General features: G+C 38.4%; 1 protein-coding gene across 7 annotated transcripts in view; it reads right to left on the bottom strand.

Annotated features, from left to right (window-relative positions):
- fray (oxidative stress responsive kinase frayed) overlaps positions 1-17597 on the bottom strand; it is a 293998-nt gene that overhangs the window by 63885 nt on the left and 212516 nt on the right. For all 7 annotated transcript variants that reach the window (XM_071665568.1, XM_071665569.1, XM_071665566.1 and 4 more), the window contains 2 exons: positions 9531-9667; positions 1018-1131 (listed from right to left, as the gene is read on the bottom strand). In XM_071665568.1, coding sequence (XP_071521669.1) covers positions 1018-1131; positions 9531-9667 — 251 coding nt within the window. The remainder of the gene's footprint in view (positions 1-1017; positions 1132-9530; positions 9668-17597) is intronic.

Genomic DNA, 17597 nt, shown 5'->3' with positions numbered 1-17597 from the left:
TTATGCTAAGAGTTTCACATTTGTATTTGAACTATGCTCATAGCATTTTTGGATTTTTCCTGCTTGCTGTTACACAGCGAGTTATAAGTAATTTTTGGCAAGGCTGTATCATCATGAGCTGATTAAAGGAAACATAGTCTTGTCAAGGAACTTCCTGCTCCAAACACATCCATCATACCCCTGCTTATGGTTTTAGTGCAGCTCTGAAACTGTAGGAGCCCCATAAAATGGGTCATGACATTATACAGGGTGAGCTAAAAGACACTGTGTACCTACCATGGAAGATGAGTATATTCAGAGAGTCTCTGTACATTAATACAAATACTTAAGTTACAACAAATGTTGGATATCCAATATGTTTTCCTGTTACTACAGCTGGCCTACCAATAGGGAAAGAAGTCATTGTATGTGTTGTACATCACATACACCACTTATCGTAGTAATAACATTAAGAATGAGGTAGTTTCATCACTTGTAGTACAGGAGCACAGAGACTTTTGGCTCACTCTGTATACGACATAATAATACTTTGCTTATGAAATGTCTCGCCCATTCCTATTTAGAGTGTACCAACTCTATGATAACTGCCATGTGCTCAACCAGCAGTGAGGGGTTTTATCATAATTCCAATAATAACATAAAAAGTATGGATCTGGATCCAATCAATGAATTATGATATGACTTTCAATAAATCTACATCAAGTTCTGCATTAATATACATTATACCAAAACTGGAGCTAAAAAATAATTATGAGAAATGAATTCAGATCCTTCAATATTTTTCAACAAAAACCCTTAAAGTCTATGTACAGAAAAGAAAAGCCTGAAGGCTGGAGAATAATGGTAAAATAAAGACTACTACAGGAATAGTTCAGTCAGTGTGTTAATGATTACAATGGTAGAAACAATCTGAAGTGGAATTCTGAAAGAAAAACAAAACATGTACATTTATAAACAAGGGAATGATTGAAAAAACTTTCTAGCTTGGGCATGAAAAGCGGTTTCATTATCACTCACCTGTGGATCTGTCCATTATTGTGGAAGTACTCAAGGCCCTTCAGTACCTCACGTAATGCAGTAGCAATTACTGCTTCATCAAACACACCATGCTTACAGTCTGCTGATTTCATTCTGCAAAAGATAAAGATAAACATAATACCCCAACACTAAGACTTTACTTGAGATCAGAATGTACTATACTATGCTGAGTAAAATCATGGCAAAAATCCACATAATACAGTAAAGTATACCGAAAAATATTTAGGTTTTGAAGAATACACAACCATTTCTCTGATGCAAATTGATCCTGAGGAGCATCTAAGGGAGCATTGGCTTGGTAGGGGTTAAAACACTATTCACCCTAAAATGAGATTTATTCAAGAGGATTCACCCCCTTTGACTATTTCGAAACTTATTAGGTCAATAACAGCTCATTCAAGTACTTAATGACTTCACAGCAACCTGCTCAAACCTATAACACTGTGTTGCTGAGAAGAGGTGGTGTAAAGCCATTACACAAACCCACTCACTGACTGACCACTGGTGGCTGTGCCATGGGTGTCTTTCTATCCAGCATCAAGGGAAGACTTTTTCAAAAGGAAAGAGGAAACAAATGGATGCTTCAAGTCTCAGTTACAAAGAGAGCTTTATAAGTGCCACATGATGGAGAAGGAAACTGCTCAGGCTTATGACATCATGGTACTAAGGTGCAATGGTGCCAAGCCAACCTGAAACCTCATTCACTGTATGGTTGTGCCATGGCCCTCTTATTGTCCAACATCAAGAGAAGACTTTCCCAATAGGAAAGAAAGGAAGGGAAAACAAATGGGGGCTCAAAAGGCTTTATCTACAATAAAAGAGAGATTTCTCACCCTTCAAAACCGACATACCTCACATACTGGACAAGGAAATCAACAAAAATACAAGGAAAACTAAAGAAAAAACCTATCCTTAACCCCAAATAATGGCCATTATCATTTGCACTCTAAGAGGTCAGCAGCTAATATCATATGATGTTTCAACTTTTCCCCCTGTTTAAATCACTAAATGATTGATGGTAATACTAGAACATTTGAACCCTTTGGGCTCTTGTCTACTCATTCCTGTGGTGGGCCTAACTTCCTTCCACCCTGGCCACGACACTCCCATACTGACCACTCCCTCCCTCCCTCCCTCCTTCCCTGGCTACCACACCCTCCCTTACCACCACCACTCCCTCTCTCCCTGGTGATCTCATCGTCTCTCACCACAACTACCCCCTCCCTGGCATACAATAAACTTTTTCTCTCTAAACAGCAGATTCTAAGTTCTTTCAGCTTCTCATAATAATTCATAAGGTTGAGACCATCAATTTTGATTGCAAAGTGTCTCTGTGTTCTCCCTATCCTAATCCAGGGTCCACAGACCTTTCCATGGTTTATCCCAGACTTTTCACATGCCCTGGTTCAGTCCACTGGCAGCATGTTGACCCCAGTATACTACATCGTTCCAATTCACTCTATTCCTTGCACGCCTCTCACCCTCCAGCATGTTCAGGCCCTGAACCCCCTCCCATCTCCAATTTGGTCTCCCTCCACCTCTGACACATATATCCTCTTTGTCAACCTTTCCTCACTCATTCTCTCCATATTTCCAAACCATTTCAACATGCCCCCTTCTGTTCTTTCAATCACACTCCTGTTATTACCACATATCTCTCTTACCCTTTCATTACTTAATCAAACCACCTCACACCACATACTGTCCTCAGACATTTCATTTCCAACACATCCACCCTCCTTCATTGGCACTAATTTCCTCCATGTCATAATCAAGATAATTTTCCTGATCTTTTAATAAAAAATCAAGTTCTTACAATGATAACAATTCAACATCTACCAAATCAACATCACTATCTTTAGTGTCCGAGAGTGCCAGATATATACCTTTCCCTTTGCGCTATATGGGTCATTGGCACGACAGAATTTTTTCTGGTATTATTTATAAAGTTGCTTCTGATATAAGGCCTCTCTACATGCTAAAAAGCACACCTTTAAATCTAAATGAAAAGAGGAAAAGGCAACCCATACAAGTGTGGATGGGTACTTTGGGGATTAAATTTGACATAAGGAATAATGCTCTCTAACCAGTTTTCCAAGAATATATCACAACAGAGTTAGTCTAAGTTTACTTCTTTTTGCCTTTAACTTAACCTAAGATATAGCAAAAAATAAGGAGGTTCCTATGTCTGAACATTGCAGTGTAACACAAACTACTCTTTTGCACAAAGACCATCAGGAAAAATGTTCATAAAATGCTGATGCACTACATTGCCAAACAAGAAATGGCAATTAGGTTGCAGGGGGAAGGCAAGCAGTTTTCTCCACAAAGAAAGATTGGGCAAGCATTTCTTCTGCCAAATGGCCACACCTACATAACCTACTGGGTAATGGTAGTCCCATCCAGGACAAATTACCATATCGTTTTATCAGTGATGTGAATAAAAAATGGGTGGGAGGTATGTAAGGATCTCATCTCCTTGGTATGACAAAACCCTCAAAATAGCCGAAATATAGCAGAATAAAACAGTGCATTATCCCTGGGGATGAGGGAGAAAGAATACCTCCCACGTATTCCCTGCGTGTCGTAGAAAGCGACTAGAAGTGAAGGGAGCGGGGGGCTGGAAATCCTCCCCTCTTGTTTCTTTTTTTTAATTTTCCAAAAGAAGGAACAGAGAAGGGGGCCAGGTGAGGATATTCCCTCAAAGGCCCAGTCCTCTGTTCTTAACACTACCTCGCTAATGTGGGAAATGGCAAATAGTATGAAAGAAAGAAAAAGAAAAAGCAGTGTATGTCTTCCACATTACACCTTTTGTGTTCAATTTAGCTAATAAAACAATGTTTCATACATAATGAAAAAAAATCCAATCCAATTCACGAAAAGTCATAATTATTATGTCCTTGTGCTCTTACCATATTTGTCTCCCCAAATAAATGCGGTCATCTTATATAAGAAAATAAGAAACTGAAATAACTACTTATTTCTTATGAAATGAAAGAACATCGCAGAACAACATATCAACCAAGAAACAAATGATATGAGGACCTCAGGCTTGCATCTAAACATTTCAGTTGTTGCAACTCCATAACAAAGCATCTAATTTTAATGAACCAGATCTCAAACAATGCAGATTTCAATGTAGCATAAGGACATAACAGAGACTGAAAAATATGAGTCGTATCACTGGCACTATTGGAAGGATTATACCTCAACATCTCATAACCTGTTATAAATGATCACCTGGATCAAAGTAAGTACAGAAATGTAAAGCAGCATAATCATTATATAATGATGCATGTGTTGATATTGCTAGTAGAGGAAGGGAGGGAGGTCTAGTGGTGGTCCAGCAAGCTGTTGTTGGGGTTCACCTCCTCAATGACTGCTGCTATGTCTTCTTGCCCTTGAAGTACTGCTGATGTATTACTGGGATGTACTGCTTTAGCTGCCTTGTCAGCAATCTTTGGTGCCAACATGACATGCATGACATACGTGACAAGGAGGGGTACTGATGAGAGTTCAAAGGTGGTGGCACTGTAGCAGCATGATCATCTCTTCTACTTCACTTGGTAAGGGTTAACTTGTAGTCCACCTTCATACCATACCTCTGCTTATAATCAAAGGAGTATTCCAGGACTTTGGAATCAACAGAGAATAACCCATCCTCATGCCTCCTTGTGATATGCTTCTGCAGGACACCCACATTAACAAAGTGGTCTTTCTCAATCTTCACTACCAAGAAGGGGTGTGCCATTCTGCAGTTCTGGATGTGGCTAGCATACAGGTCACAAGTGTAGACTTCCTGCAGATGAAGCTGTTTCTTTATGTGGCCAAAGTCCTGGACTTGGAGGGTACAAGTGGTTTGGCATCATGAATATGTGGTCCATGCTGGTGAAAAGTCCAGCTTGGAAGTCACTGATGAGGGTGAGGACCAGGTTTAGATTCTTTTTCAGGTTCACATAATTATCACTGAAGATTATCAGCTTGTCCACCTCTGTGGGCACCTTTGCTTCGATATAGTAGGTGAAACATAGGTATTTCACAGAATTCCCTCTTGGCAGTCATCTTGTCCCACAGATACATCAAAGCCCTCCCTGTCTTGGTGTTGTGGACACCCAAACTGTAGCACCACAACTTTCCCTTGTAGTATTGGACACCAGGCAAGATCTTGGGGTGGGCAGTGCCTGCTGTCAGTTGATGATGTGGTAGCTAGGATGTCATAGTCATTACCCATATACTCTAAGAGTGTTGACTGTGTCACCTTGGCACAGTTCTTATGCAATGCTTTTTCTGTCTTGAGTTGGTTGATACATGCCCAGTCATTCTCAGGGCCCAACTTCTTGTGTATTTCATATTTAGTCTTATCACAGAAGTTGTGTGTAATTACCTTCTTTTTACCTAAATGTAATTAGAAATTTGTACTGTAGGGGGAGGAAGTTTTACACTTGTTGGGCTCCAACTCAAACATTCCCTCCTATGAAACAATCTCTTGAATACATGTATTTTATCTGCATCAACCTTGTCCTCAGTCAATCTGTTCCTTTCATTTACAATTCTCACACTATGAGAATATTTCTTTACATCCTTATTTACATGTTATCTCCTCTGGTTGCTGTATTGCTACATCTCTCAAAGAACTGTCCACTGTTCTCTTTGTTGATCTCTTTTAAATACTTAAAGGTTGAGATAAGGTCACCCCTCAGTATCCTCTCTTTCAAAAAGGGTAAATCTAAAGCATCCAGCCTTTCCCTGTGGCTTATCTGTCTTAATTCTGGTACCATCTTTGTTGCCCTCCTCTGCAACTTCTCAGTAAGTTCTTTGAGCTTCTTTAGGTGTGGTGACCAAACCTGAGAGGTATATTCTAATTTTTCTCTTGTGTAGGATATGCACAGTTTGCTAAATATTTCTTCCTCCATATACTTGAAAGCTATTCTGACATTTGCCAGAAGACAGTTTGCCTCAACTACTCTCCTAACATGGGGCTCAAGTTAGGGACAATGTCAATTCTCAAGTCCCTCTCATATACAGAATCCAGAAGCTTATTTCCTGTTACGTAATAATCATACTGTAGCAGTCCTTTGCTTTGTCCTATCTTCATTACTTTACATATGCTAGAGCTGAATTTCATGAACGACATTTCAGACCAGTTTGGAATCTGTTTAAATCCCCTTATAACCTAGTGCAATCTTCCTTAGTTTTCACTTTCCTTATGACCTTTGTATCATCAGCATATATTCAGATAGGATGTGTCAGCCAGTTGAAAATACAGGTACACCACCGAATTTACGGCAAATGATAGTTCGGCACCTCCTTTAGCCCAGACAAAATTGCGTGAGGGAACTTAAAATTACCACAGCCACCAGACTAGTTTACTGGGCGGCCACAGATGGCGCTGTGTGTAGGGTGCACTTATTAACATTCTTTACACTGCACTTGTTGGGGGTGATACCGCAATTCTGTGAGATGCTTAGCTTATTTTGCTTAAATCTAACCCTAGCTATGGCTTCTAAGACATATGAGAGAGTCAGTCATGGTGTCAAACGTAAACACCATTCCATATCAATCCAAGATAAAGTAGAACTGTTGAAAAAAATGGACCGTAGTGTTTCAGTGCACAAGCTGTGTGACATCTACAGTATTGGTTCATCAACTGTTTATGATATAGAAAAGCAAAGGGAGAAAATATTGAAATTCTATCCAGACAGCGTTTCCAAGAAGCAAATGACGATTAGAAAAACTATGAAAGATGATAAGAGTCCTGAGCATGATCGAGTGACGATGAAATGGTTTCGACAACGTTGGAATGATGGAGTGAACTTGTCAGGTAGCATGATAATAGGCCAGGCTAAGTTGTTCCATAAAGAACTTAAATCACAACATGAGGATGACTGTAGTGAAGGATGGCTTCAAAGATTCAAGAAGCATCATGGAATTTCCATGAATAAAGTGTGTGGAGAAAAGTGGTCTGCAAACCACGAAGGAGCTGCCAAGCATGCGGATGAATTTGCGAAACTTGTAGCTGATGAGCACTTCAGTCCTCAGCAGGTGTATAATGCAGATGAAACTGCATTATTCTGGTGATGCACACCCAGGAAAACACTAACAACAGAAGATGAAGAAGACCCCACAGGATTCAAACAATCTAAGGACAGACTTACCATCTTAGGGTCTCAAACATTTAATATCTGTTTAATCTAAATTTCTAGCAGTCCATGGTATACTTTAGACACATGGGAGATGTATAATCAGTGGGTTAAAGGTGTGTTGATGAATTGTTACAAGCTGGTTGGTCCGGCAAAATGGTTAATCCGCCAAGGCTTTGGAACCAAGAGTGCCAGAAAATCGGTGGTGTACTCGTACAAGGTATTTTCTGCAGGGCCTTTTTGCTGGGTATAGCGACAAAAAACTGATGGAATACTGTAGATATGCTCTTTCACCAAACACTGCCTCTCAACAGTGATCTTCCTCACATCAGTGTTTGCACTCTGCTTATCCCCTTCTACTGTCCCCATGATACACTCCTTGGCAAAGACAGTCCTCACGCTTTTTCAATTATACTGCAGGTGTTGTCATAAGCATAAATGCAAACACTATAGGTGGAAGACTTGTGAGACATAAACCCCTGAGGCATGAGTACTTCATTCCTCTGACCATGATGAGATTACTATAGTACTCATTCTGCCTGCCATGGCTCAGAATTCACTGATACTGTCCTGAATGTGCCTGTAACCCACTCTATCCAAACATTAATGTTTACAAGCAAGGATTATCAGCCTTCTCGGGTAAACTTCCTTGGTATGCATACTCACATAACTGGCACTAACATTAGGTTGCGACTTTGCAGGAGTCCTTTTCCATAAAGACAGGTTACGACCTTTCTGTCAGGCTCTATGGGGCCATTTAGAATATGTTATACGAGGTCATTGTTAAATGGTTGGATCTGAGGCCATGTTGTGTTGGTGAAAGTGGGATTTCATTTTTTGTATTCTGCTGTGGATCAGTTTTGACAGAGTTTGGCTACTGAGAAAAGAAGTGATATCAAGTGTGTGTGTTTGAGTGTGTTAGGATTACCATTATGTTGGAAAGTATCTGTACATTAGGGATTTTGTTGTCAAGCCAAGGGTGGTTAAAGAAACTGTAAGCCCTTGGCATGCAAATGTGAAGTATAACTCTTACATACAGATTGCTACATATAGCTGCTTTGGCTTCAGCATCTGCTATGTCATTACCACTGACACTATTTCCATGACACCAGAAGAATTCTACACTCTTATGCTTTAAGCTAATTCTTGCAAAACTCCTTCTGAAGCTTATCCCTCTACTGGTAATACACAGTTAAAAGATCTTAACTTCAGCACAAGTTGAGCAGTATATATGCAATTGCAAGGATTTTGTGTGCAATGCAGATAGTTAGAGTCCCATTATGATCTAAAATGGAAAAAGTCTCATGGTGGACTAATAGGTTTCCCCCAAAGCAGAGGCCCTCAAACTCAGTTCTGATACATTCATTGAGGCATGGGATCCTTGAGGTTAGTTTCTGCTTTCCCTATCAGAGTTCAAGATTTTCCCAAATACACCTAAAGGTTGAGAGAGCTGTCAGAAGGAATGTCTTTGAGAGAAAAACTTATCAACTAGTCGATCAAATTTCCTAACTACTTACAATAAAGTGGTTTACTATTCCAATGTAAACAGGTAGAACATACCTCATGTAAAACATCAAAGACCAAGTCATATGTACAGTACCTCTTGTAGTATAATATTCACCACTTTGACAAAAAAATATTAAAGTTATAAAAAATTACAAAAGCAAAAGGGAGCTGACCCAACAGGTAAAATGAGTGCTAATATTTTCTACTATGGTGAAAAAACTAGGAATTAATCTTACTAAATGCCTGAAATAAGAAAAAATCTATTTTACATAAGAAATAAAAAGAGAAACACTCAAAACTTACAAAACATAGTATAAACATTTGATCTAGCATGATGAACTGATGGTCCCCTTGGTAGCCTAACTCATCAATGCATTATCATGCATCAATGAGCTTAAATGCTAAAGCACAAACAAGAGGACTGAGGTTTGGAATATACCAAATCAGGAGTGAAAGTTAATTAGTAGAAACAAATGCTGACAACAAATGTCAACAGGTTCATACAGCAAATATTAGACAAAAGAATGATGAAGTTTGCTGGCTGCTTGACCTCTTCACTACCATGACAAGACATCACTGACCTGGGTGGTCATCAGCTGGCATTAAAATCATTGTATTTTCACTGGATACTACCTATTCAGGGGGTCAAACTCTCTTCAACCCTCAACAAAAAAGCACTCTCAAATGCTTATAGGGCTCACTCAACCAGTGAGAAATATACAAGTGATGGAGAAAAGACAGACACATAATAAGTGAAAACTATTTCATAAAGTATATAAACATGGATCCCTTTATCCCCATGAACACGTACATGTAAAAATAAGGGAAGAAAACAACTTGGTGTACCTGTGTTTGATGATGTCCAGCAATGATCCTCCTCCAAGTAATTTGAGGACAAGCCACAGCTCCTCCTTCACCACAAATGATGTGTAGTATGTTACAACATTCTCATGGTGGCATAAAGACATTGCTTGAATTTCTTTCTGCAAAAAGGAAAGCAGCTGATGTATTCAAAAGCTGTACTGCATTCTGAATCATATATCAATGATCTAAAATAAAGGAAACATTCAGATGGGTTTTGAGGCTGGAAAGTAAACCTATATCATAAAATCTTCAGTCTACATAAAGATCAGTTGGTTCAAATAGTAAATGAAGAAAACAGATGACTACACACAGTGAATTTTAATGATGGTCAAAGAATTCATTATTATTATTATACTTTGTCGCTGTCTCCCGCATTTGCGAGGTAGCGCAAGGAAACAGACGAAAGAAATGGCCCAACCCCCCCCATACACATGTATATACATACGTCCACACACGCAAATATACATACCTACACAGCTTTCCATAGCTTACCCCAGACGCTTCACATGCCTTGATTCAATCCACTGACAGCACGTCAACCCCGGTATACCACATCGCTCCAATTCACTCTATTCCTTGCCCTCCTTTCACCCTCCTGCATGTTCAGGCCCCGATCACACAAAATCTTTTTCACTCCATCTTTCCACCTCCAATTTGGTCTCCCTCTTCTCCTTGTTCCCTCCACCTCCGACACATATATCCTCTTGGTCAATCTTTCCTCACTCATCCTCTCCATGTGCCCAAACCACTTCAAAACACCCTCTTCTGCTCTCTCCACCACGCTCTTTTTATTTCCACACATCTCTCTTACCCTTACGTTACTCACTCGATCAAACCACCTCACACCACACATTGTCCTCAAACATCTCATTTTCAGCACATCCATCCTCCTGCGCACAACTCTATCCATAGCCCACGCCTCGCAACCATGGTCAAAGAAATCTCAGTAAATATACTGATTCATGAATATAAAGTATGTGGGAGAATTTGCATCAACCAAAAATAATCATTTTTTCATAATCTTTTCTTGTGCATTGAAAGGGTACCTCTTCACTTATCCTAGAGTTAAAGGGAATGAGAAATTGTCTTCCAGTGCATTTACATGGTCTCTAACTGCTAATATGAGGTACACTCACACCAATTGTTTGGAAAAAACTTTTGTATATAAGAAAACTTGCTATACCTATGAGAGATCATGCTTCACCTAAAGGATTAATTTTACCTAACATGTAAAGATATAAAAAGTTCTTGGAGAACAAAACCTGCTATATCAATTGTTTCCACAGTTAGTCTGAAACCATTAAGTCTTTTCTGCTTTGAATTGGATAACTCAGGCACACTCTTTAGCAAATCCTGGTTAGTGCATCTCTATACCAAGCCAACAGAGTCCAGTGGTACTGTTGTGCACCCTATAAAAAAGAACATGGGTTCAGTCTCACAGCCAAGCAGAGTTGTTGGATGTCACAGCTATAAGTACACAAGGCCATCCACTCTGGCACAACAAAGACTCCTGACTAATTTGCCTTCTGACAAAGAATAGAAAATGATATTATCGATAATGAATCACTCCAGATACTTGCTTACATTTACACATTGCATTAGCATACTCCACCAACCAGCTTGAGGTTGCACTATGGATGAAAAGTCAACCTTGATGAGGTTATATCAGTGGAAGTAGATTCTCCTTAAAGAACTTCTCAATCCAAGAGTCTAAATTTCTCTGCTACTAGAATTAGCACAGCCATGGGCTGCACAAGCATTTAGTAAGGTCCTAGGTGACCCAGGACTCTTTCATAGAAATAAGTTCTAAAATGATTATGATAATAAACCAACCAGTCTTTTCAATTTGTTTTAGCCCCTTATCATATTTACTTCCCCTTAACTGAATACTGCAATACTGATACAGAACCAAAAAATATTTCTGTATTATGTATGGCTCTGCATCCCTTTACAACAGGAACATGTAGAATCTTCATCAAACTTTTATGTTACTAACCTTTTTTAAGTGCCACACGAACCCTGGGGATTCTTCTGTGGGTGTTTAGAATATTTTCATTGGGTTTGCTGAATGCACAAGTGTAAAAAATAAAGATAAATAAGGTATCCATAACATCTGTAGAATAATTCCCAAGAAAAAAAGAAAAATATAAAAGGTGTTCCTACACTATTTTCCTGAAAAATGCTCCCCACAGGGCCAACTCAGTAATATTCCGTTCAAGCCATAACAAATGCTGTTTGCTCTTATTGTCCATTATATTACATTACCTGCTACAAAAACTTCACACTATTCATATCAAATACAGTCTATTCTTTTTATATGCTACTACCCTATTACTGAACAAACTATCTATCTCAGACATATATGTACCTTCTTCTTCTTCAAAAAAGTAATATCTTTTATCACTGTGGAATCTTTGTATCATACTCTGTTAAAAAACACTGCAAAAACTAAGAATACATTCATGCATAGTTGTGTGGTAGAGTGCTGAGTGGAGTGGGAGGGAATATGCATGCATATGGATGTTCCTTATTCCTGTAAGTGTACAGTAAGTATGGCCTTTATGCAAGTGCGATACTAATCAATTTACCCCTAAATACAATACAAAATTTATGATTTCAGGGTGTGATTTCACAATGCAGTTTCTAATTGTGTATATAATCACTCTAGGACCACTTTCAAAGAAAGAGTCCTAGTCTTACCCCAGACTTCTTTTCATAAGCTTCTGCAGCATACGCTGCACTACTTCCACTGAGAATTTCAGTGTTGGTCACAAAAATATCAGTAAATATACTACACCAATATAGCATACATGGATGAATTCACAATTAATCCAAGAATAATCTATTAATTGTGATTCATGCACATAAGTGGAGGATCAAATTACTGAAGGTTTTGTTCATGTTGATCTAAGATGAACATCAAAGATTAGTGTAAGTTTGACACAAACTGAAAAGCAGAGCATTATCACAAGGAAAAAGCTTCTCTATAATTGCCTATCCTAACACAGATAATGCACTTTTCTGCCACATCAAACAGCAGTGTCTCCTCTTATTTTGTAATTAAAAAAATACTTGGCAAACTCAAAGAATCATTATCATTACCCATATCGTCTTATTCCCTCTCCTTAGCCTCCTTTCTTTAGTCTTAGAAATGTGGACTCATTTCTGAATGAGAAGCTCTCTGATCAGACTACACTCCCAAAGATACATCCTTCCCAAAGTTGACTCTCAACTCGCAGTGTATTCTCACACAGGAAAAGTCTGGTAACACCCCACACAACAGTTGCACACACACGTATCTTCTACATATATTTTACATAAATAGTTGAAGAACTAATGAATGAGGCAGTAGGTGAAGCAGCAGTTGTTACATGCATGGGTATTGACAATAGAAGGAAAAGCATACAAGTGCAGTGGCCTATAACATGAAAGAAGGTAAAAAGGGCAACAATGAAGCTGAAGGTAGGAAAGGCACTAGAGTGGATGGGATTAAGGCTGAAATGTTGAAGTATGGAGGAAAAGTATGATGTTTATGCTGAAGCAATCAGCCAATAGTTTTTTGGAAATGCTTTACATGTCAGTTTCAAACTCTTGGGAATGATGCCAAAATCTAGAATTTTTCACCAAAAGATCAGCATTTCTTTATGAAGACTGACATCCATGAATCCAGGCCTTTGGCTAAGTGCATGGACATGCTCTCAATGAGGGATTACTGTTTAGGAAAAAGCCTGCTGGGTCATTCAACTTTAATGTGGTTTTTGGTTCACTGAATACATATTCATACTGCCTTTTTAGAATCTAATTAATTTCCAGAAAGCCATCTGTAAAAATACCTTCTGTTTTCAGTGGGCCAGCAGTGTTTGTGGTCTGGGGTTTGCATTTTGAATGAGTAAAATGTTTTTGGCTATTTCTTATTTCTTTAATGCCATTCTTTTTCTTGTTTTTTGCAAGGCACCATCATACAATCAGGGGTCATTTAACTCACATTTTCTCTATAAACTACATCTTTGTGCTATATTTGGAAAATATGCCAAAGGTTCATGGTGAAAAAGTAATAAAAAAGTGTGAATATAAGATTTTCATTTTTCATTAAATAATTGACACCTTGGGAATGGGTGTGAAATTCATTTGTGTGTTCAAAGGGTCCACGAAAGATGATTCCATAAGTAAGAGAGCTGAGTTACTGTGAGAGGTTACAGGCCATACACTTGCACTCCATGAAACAGACAGTATATCCTCAAAATTTCTGAACCAGTTTGATGATGACAAGAGTGAACAATTTCTGGAAAAATGCTGAGACTAAAGGTCATAACAAGACACCACGCAAGAAACTTAGTAAAAAAGATATAAAGAACTACTCATATCAACAGCAGAGGATGAATGGAATAAGCTACGTGATGAAACTGTGAATGCTGACGGTATACAAAAGTTGAAAAAGTGTAGATAAGGTAGAAAGAAATGACAGCTAAAAACACTAAAAACTATTGGTTCATTCATTATAAGCCAAGAGCTAATCTAGGCAAGAAATCTGAAGCAAAAATGGAGTTGGGAAAGGTAGGAAAGGTAAATCATCAAGACCATGCACATTAATTAGAGGGATGCTATATAAAGGGGATCTTTGTGTTTTTTCTTTAGGGGATAAGACTTGGGAAACAGAGAATTCATGGATGAAACAATTGTGACAATAAGGGTGGGAAAATGATCAATATTACTGAAAAAACACCAGAAGTTACAACTAGTGGATGAAGAAATTAATTAACCATGGAATATCTATAATCATGAAAAGTGTCAACAAATGGAAAAGAAAATTAACACAGTGAATTATACTGTTCTAAGTTCATGATAACTTCATAGAGACTGATGGTATCTAAAAGGGAAATAGCAGGAGGTAAGGTCAGTACAATACAAATCAACCAAGAAAGAGCAAGATAACGTTCTCAAGATATCTCTGAGACAGGACAGCAGGCCATCCCAAGAGAGACAAGACACACAAAACAAAATGAGCAATTTCTGGGGATGAACAACAAAACCAGAGGATACTGATTGGTGCTAAGGAATGCAGATCTGGGGACACTGAGAGACAGCATATTATTAAGTGAAGCTTTCAAAAATATAACATATTGTCAGACACAGAACAATCATGTAAGTATAAGGCTTGTTTAATGGAAGGTATAAAATAATGCAAGAGTATTCTGGACCAATACATGTCAGCAAATATGGATTTAACAAAATGCCAGAGACTTGGAGACTGATAAAGCAATCCTACAAGACTTAGCAGACTAATGGGGAATAATGGGTAGCACCAAGCATAAGAGTGTTGGTGAAATGAGAGGTGGACTGATATAAGTCACCAATGATTTATTGTCTGGAAGAAGACCATATTCCAACTAAAAAAGAATCAGAGGAGAAGGAAGAGATTTTGATTAAAAGAACATTAGAGTCTATGACCATGCCAGATGAAATTTTTGTGGAAAATAGAGTACTGGGAAATACAGTGAAGGCATAAAGGGAAAACCAGAGGTGATTAAACATCGAGTTTTCTAGGTAGGAGGTACTTATGTAGGTTAACAAACTTTTAAACAAGGAAGTATTTATGTATTCATCAGATGAGACAGAAAAGGGAAGAAAAAAAGTATAGTTAAAAGGCAAAAAAAAAAAAAAAAAAAAAATGTGAGACACCACAAGAGGCTAGAGAACAAACCAGCCTTTCTACTACCTCAAAGATATCAGGAATATTAGATGTGAAAGTCAGACAAAAAATAATATATTGGCAGTAAATGCAAGAGAGTTAAGGCTCAAGAGATGGTAAAAAGGAAAACGAATTTAATATTGTTGGAACAGTGGAGACAAAACTTACTACAGCAGTAAAATCTGTTCAGAAGCATACATGATAACAAGGAGGGAATGCAAAGACAGAGGAGGAGGGGAAATAGCCCAATCAATATGGGATAGCTTCATTGAGGTGTGTGAGGGAGCTGAATGTACCGGAAGTATTGGAAATAATGCTAGAGGACTATATGTGGTGAAGTAGATTATTCTGTAAGTAATGAAAGTATAAGAGAGGTGTGATGGTGTGGAGTGTGAATGAGAGAGATGACTAGAGTGTCCTGAAGTGGTCTGGACATATGAAAATGATTAGTGTAAATTGACTGATTGAGTAGATCTATGAGTCAGATGTGAGGGTAGGAAGGGGGTGAGAGAGACCAAGAAAGAGAGAGAAGAATGGAGTGAATGGGAACTCTGGGTACTGGAATTCAAACATTCAGAGAGGGTTGGAAGCATGCATGGGTTAAAATGAACTGAATAAATAAGATACACAGGATGTGTTATCACAATCTGTGTGTTCCTGGGTAAACTTTTACACTTATGCCACTCCATCTCCTAACCTCACATATATGTACAACCTCTTTACTCACCTACTTGGAATATGAGGGGAGGGAGTCTTATAATTGTGGGCACAATCTATTTATATTCTATCACACAACTTCTTAAATTTCTGTATGCTGTCTACATTAACTGTGTTTTCAGTCATTTGATTTCATTCATCCATTACTCTAAATGTACTCATCTCTCACAAATTTCTTGCTTTTTCATGTAATGTCCCCTGATTGTTACATCCCTACATCTCTTTAAGATCTGTTCACTCTCTTCATCATTAATCTGTTTGAAAAACTCAAAGGTTGTGATCAGGTGACTCTTCTCTCTTCACCAAGGTGGGCAAATATAAAACAGCCAGCCTTTCACTGTAATTCACCTATCTTAATTCTAGTGCAATTTTTGTTGCTCTCCTCTGAAACTTCACTATTAGCTCATTGTGCCTGTTTACCAGCAGTGTCCAATCTTGAAAAGCATACTCTAGTTTGGCCTTATGTACGATGTGAATACATAGCTGAATATTTCGTCTTCCAAGATCTTGAATGTAATTCTAATACGTGCTTACAGACAGTTGGTCTTCTTAACTACTCTTCTAAGGTGGGGTTCTGGGAATAGGTTAGGGAAAAATGTAAATTATACAGTCTTTCTCAAGCACAGATTCTTGTTTGATTGTAATCATTTCAAAGCCTTCTTTTGCTATGACCTTTACTCAGTAATTTACATTTATTTGGGTTAACTTCATGAACAATGTATGACACCAACTTTGGAGTCTGTCAAGGTCCCCCTATAAAGTTCATGTAATCATCCATGCTTTTCACTTCCCTCAAGATCTTTGCATCATCTACATTCTAGCAGGAGTCTACATCTTCCATCTAGTCATTCATGTCATTCATATAGATCAAGAAAGTAATGGTCCCCCCCCCCAAAAAAAAAAGCTCAGCAGGACTCCAATGGTTTGACTTCAACTCATTTTGCAAAGGCTTCTCTCATATGCATCCTTTGTTACCTTCCACTTAGACAATCTTCTATCCATCAAAGGAGTCTCCATACTCCTGTGTCATTACTATCTGTGATTACTATTAGTGTGTTACGGGGAGAGAGTCTTACACTCTTGAAGCCCTATCTCTTAACCTTGTATGTATGTACCAGCTCTTTACTCCTATGTATGAATGCATATATTCACACCAGTGCCTACATCAAGTCTAATTTTACAGGAGGATGAACAGATGGGTGGACTGGGGATAAGCTGCTGCAACCAGGTGTCTGACCTATGTAGGTTCAATCCCAGGTGGGCCGTGCATACTAATTGTGTGTGTGTGTTTGTGCTATACGGGGAGGGAGTTTTGCACTTATGGGCTTCCATCTCTTGGACATTCTCTACTATACTATCATACAACTTCTTAAATCCCTGTTATACGGCCTACATTAAACATGTCTTCACTCATTTTATTCCATTCATCCACCACTCTTATACTGTAAAAGCACTTATTAAACATCATTTTTTAAAAGTTTCTTGTTTCGTTTCATGCTATGTCCTCAGTTTGTCCTAACCCTGCAACCTTCAAGGATCTGTTCACAGTCTACATCATCAATCTGGTAAAAAAAAAAAAAACTTGAAGGTTGTGATCAAGTAAATCTCCACTCTTCTCTCTTCCAAGGGGGGGTAAATTAAAG

Source organism: Panulirus ornatus, chromosome 10 (genome assembly GCF_036320965.1).
Source record: "Panulirus ornatus isolate Po-2019 chromosome 10, ASM3632096v1, whole genome shotgun sequence".
In the NCBI taxonomy this organism is placed as follows: domain Eukaryota; kingdom Metazoa; phylum Arthropoda; class Malacostraca; order Decapoda; family Palinuridae; genus Panulirus; species Panulirus ornatus.
The sequence above is the reverse complement of the archived record's forward strand: the minus strand, read 5'-3'. Positions and strand labels throughout refer to the sequence as shown.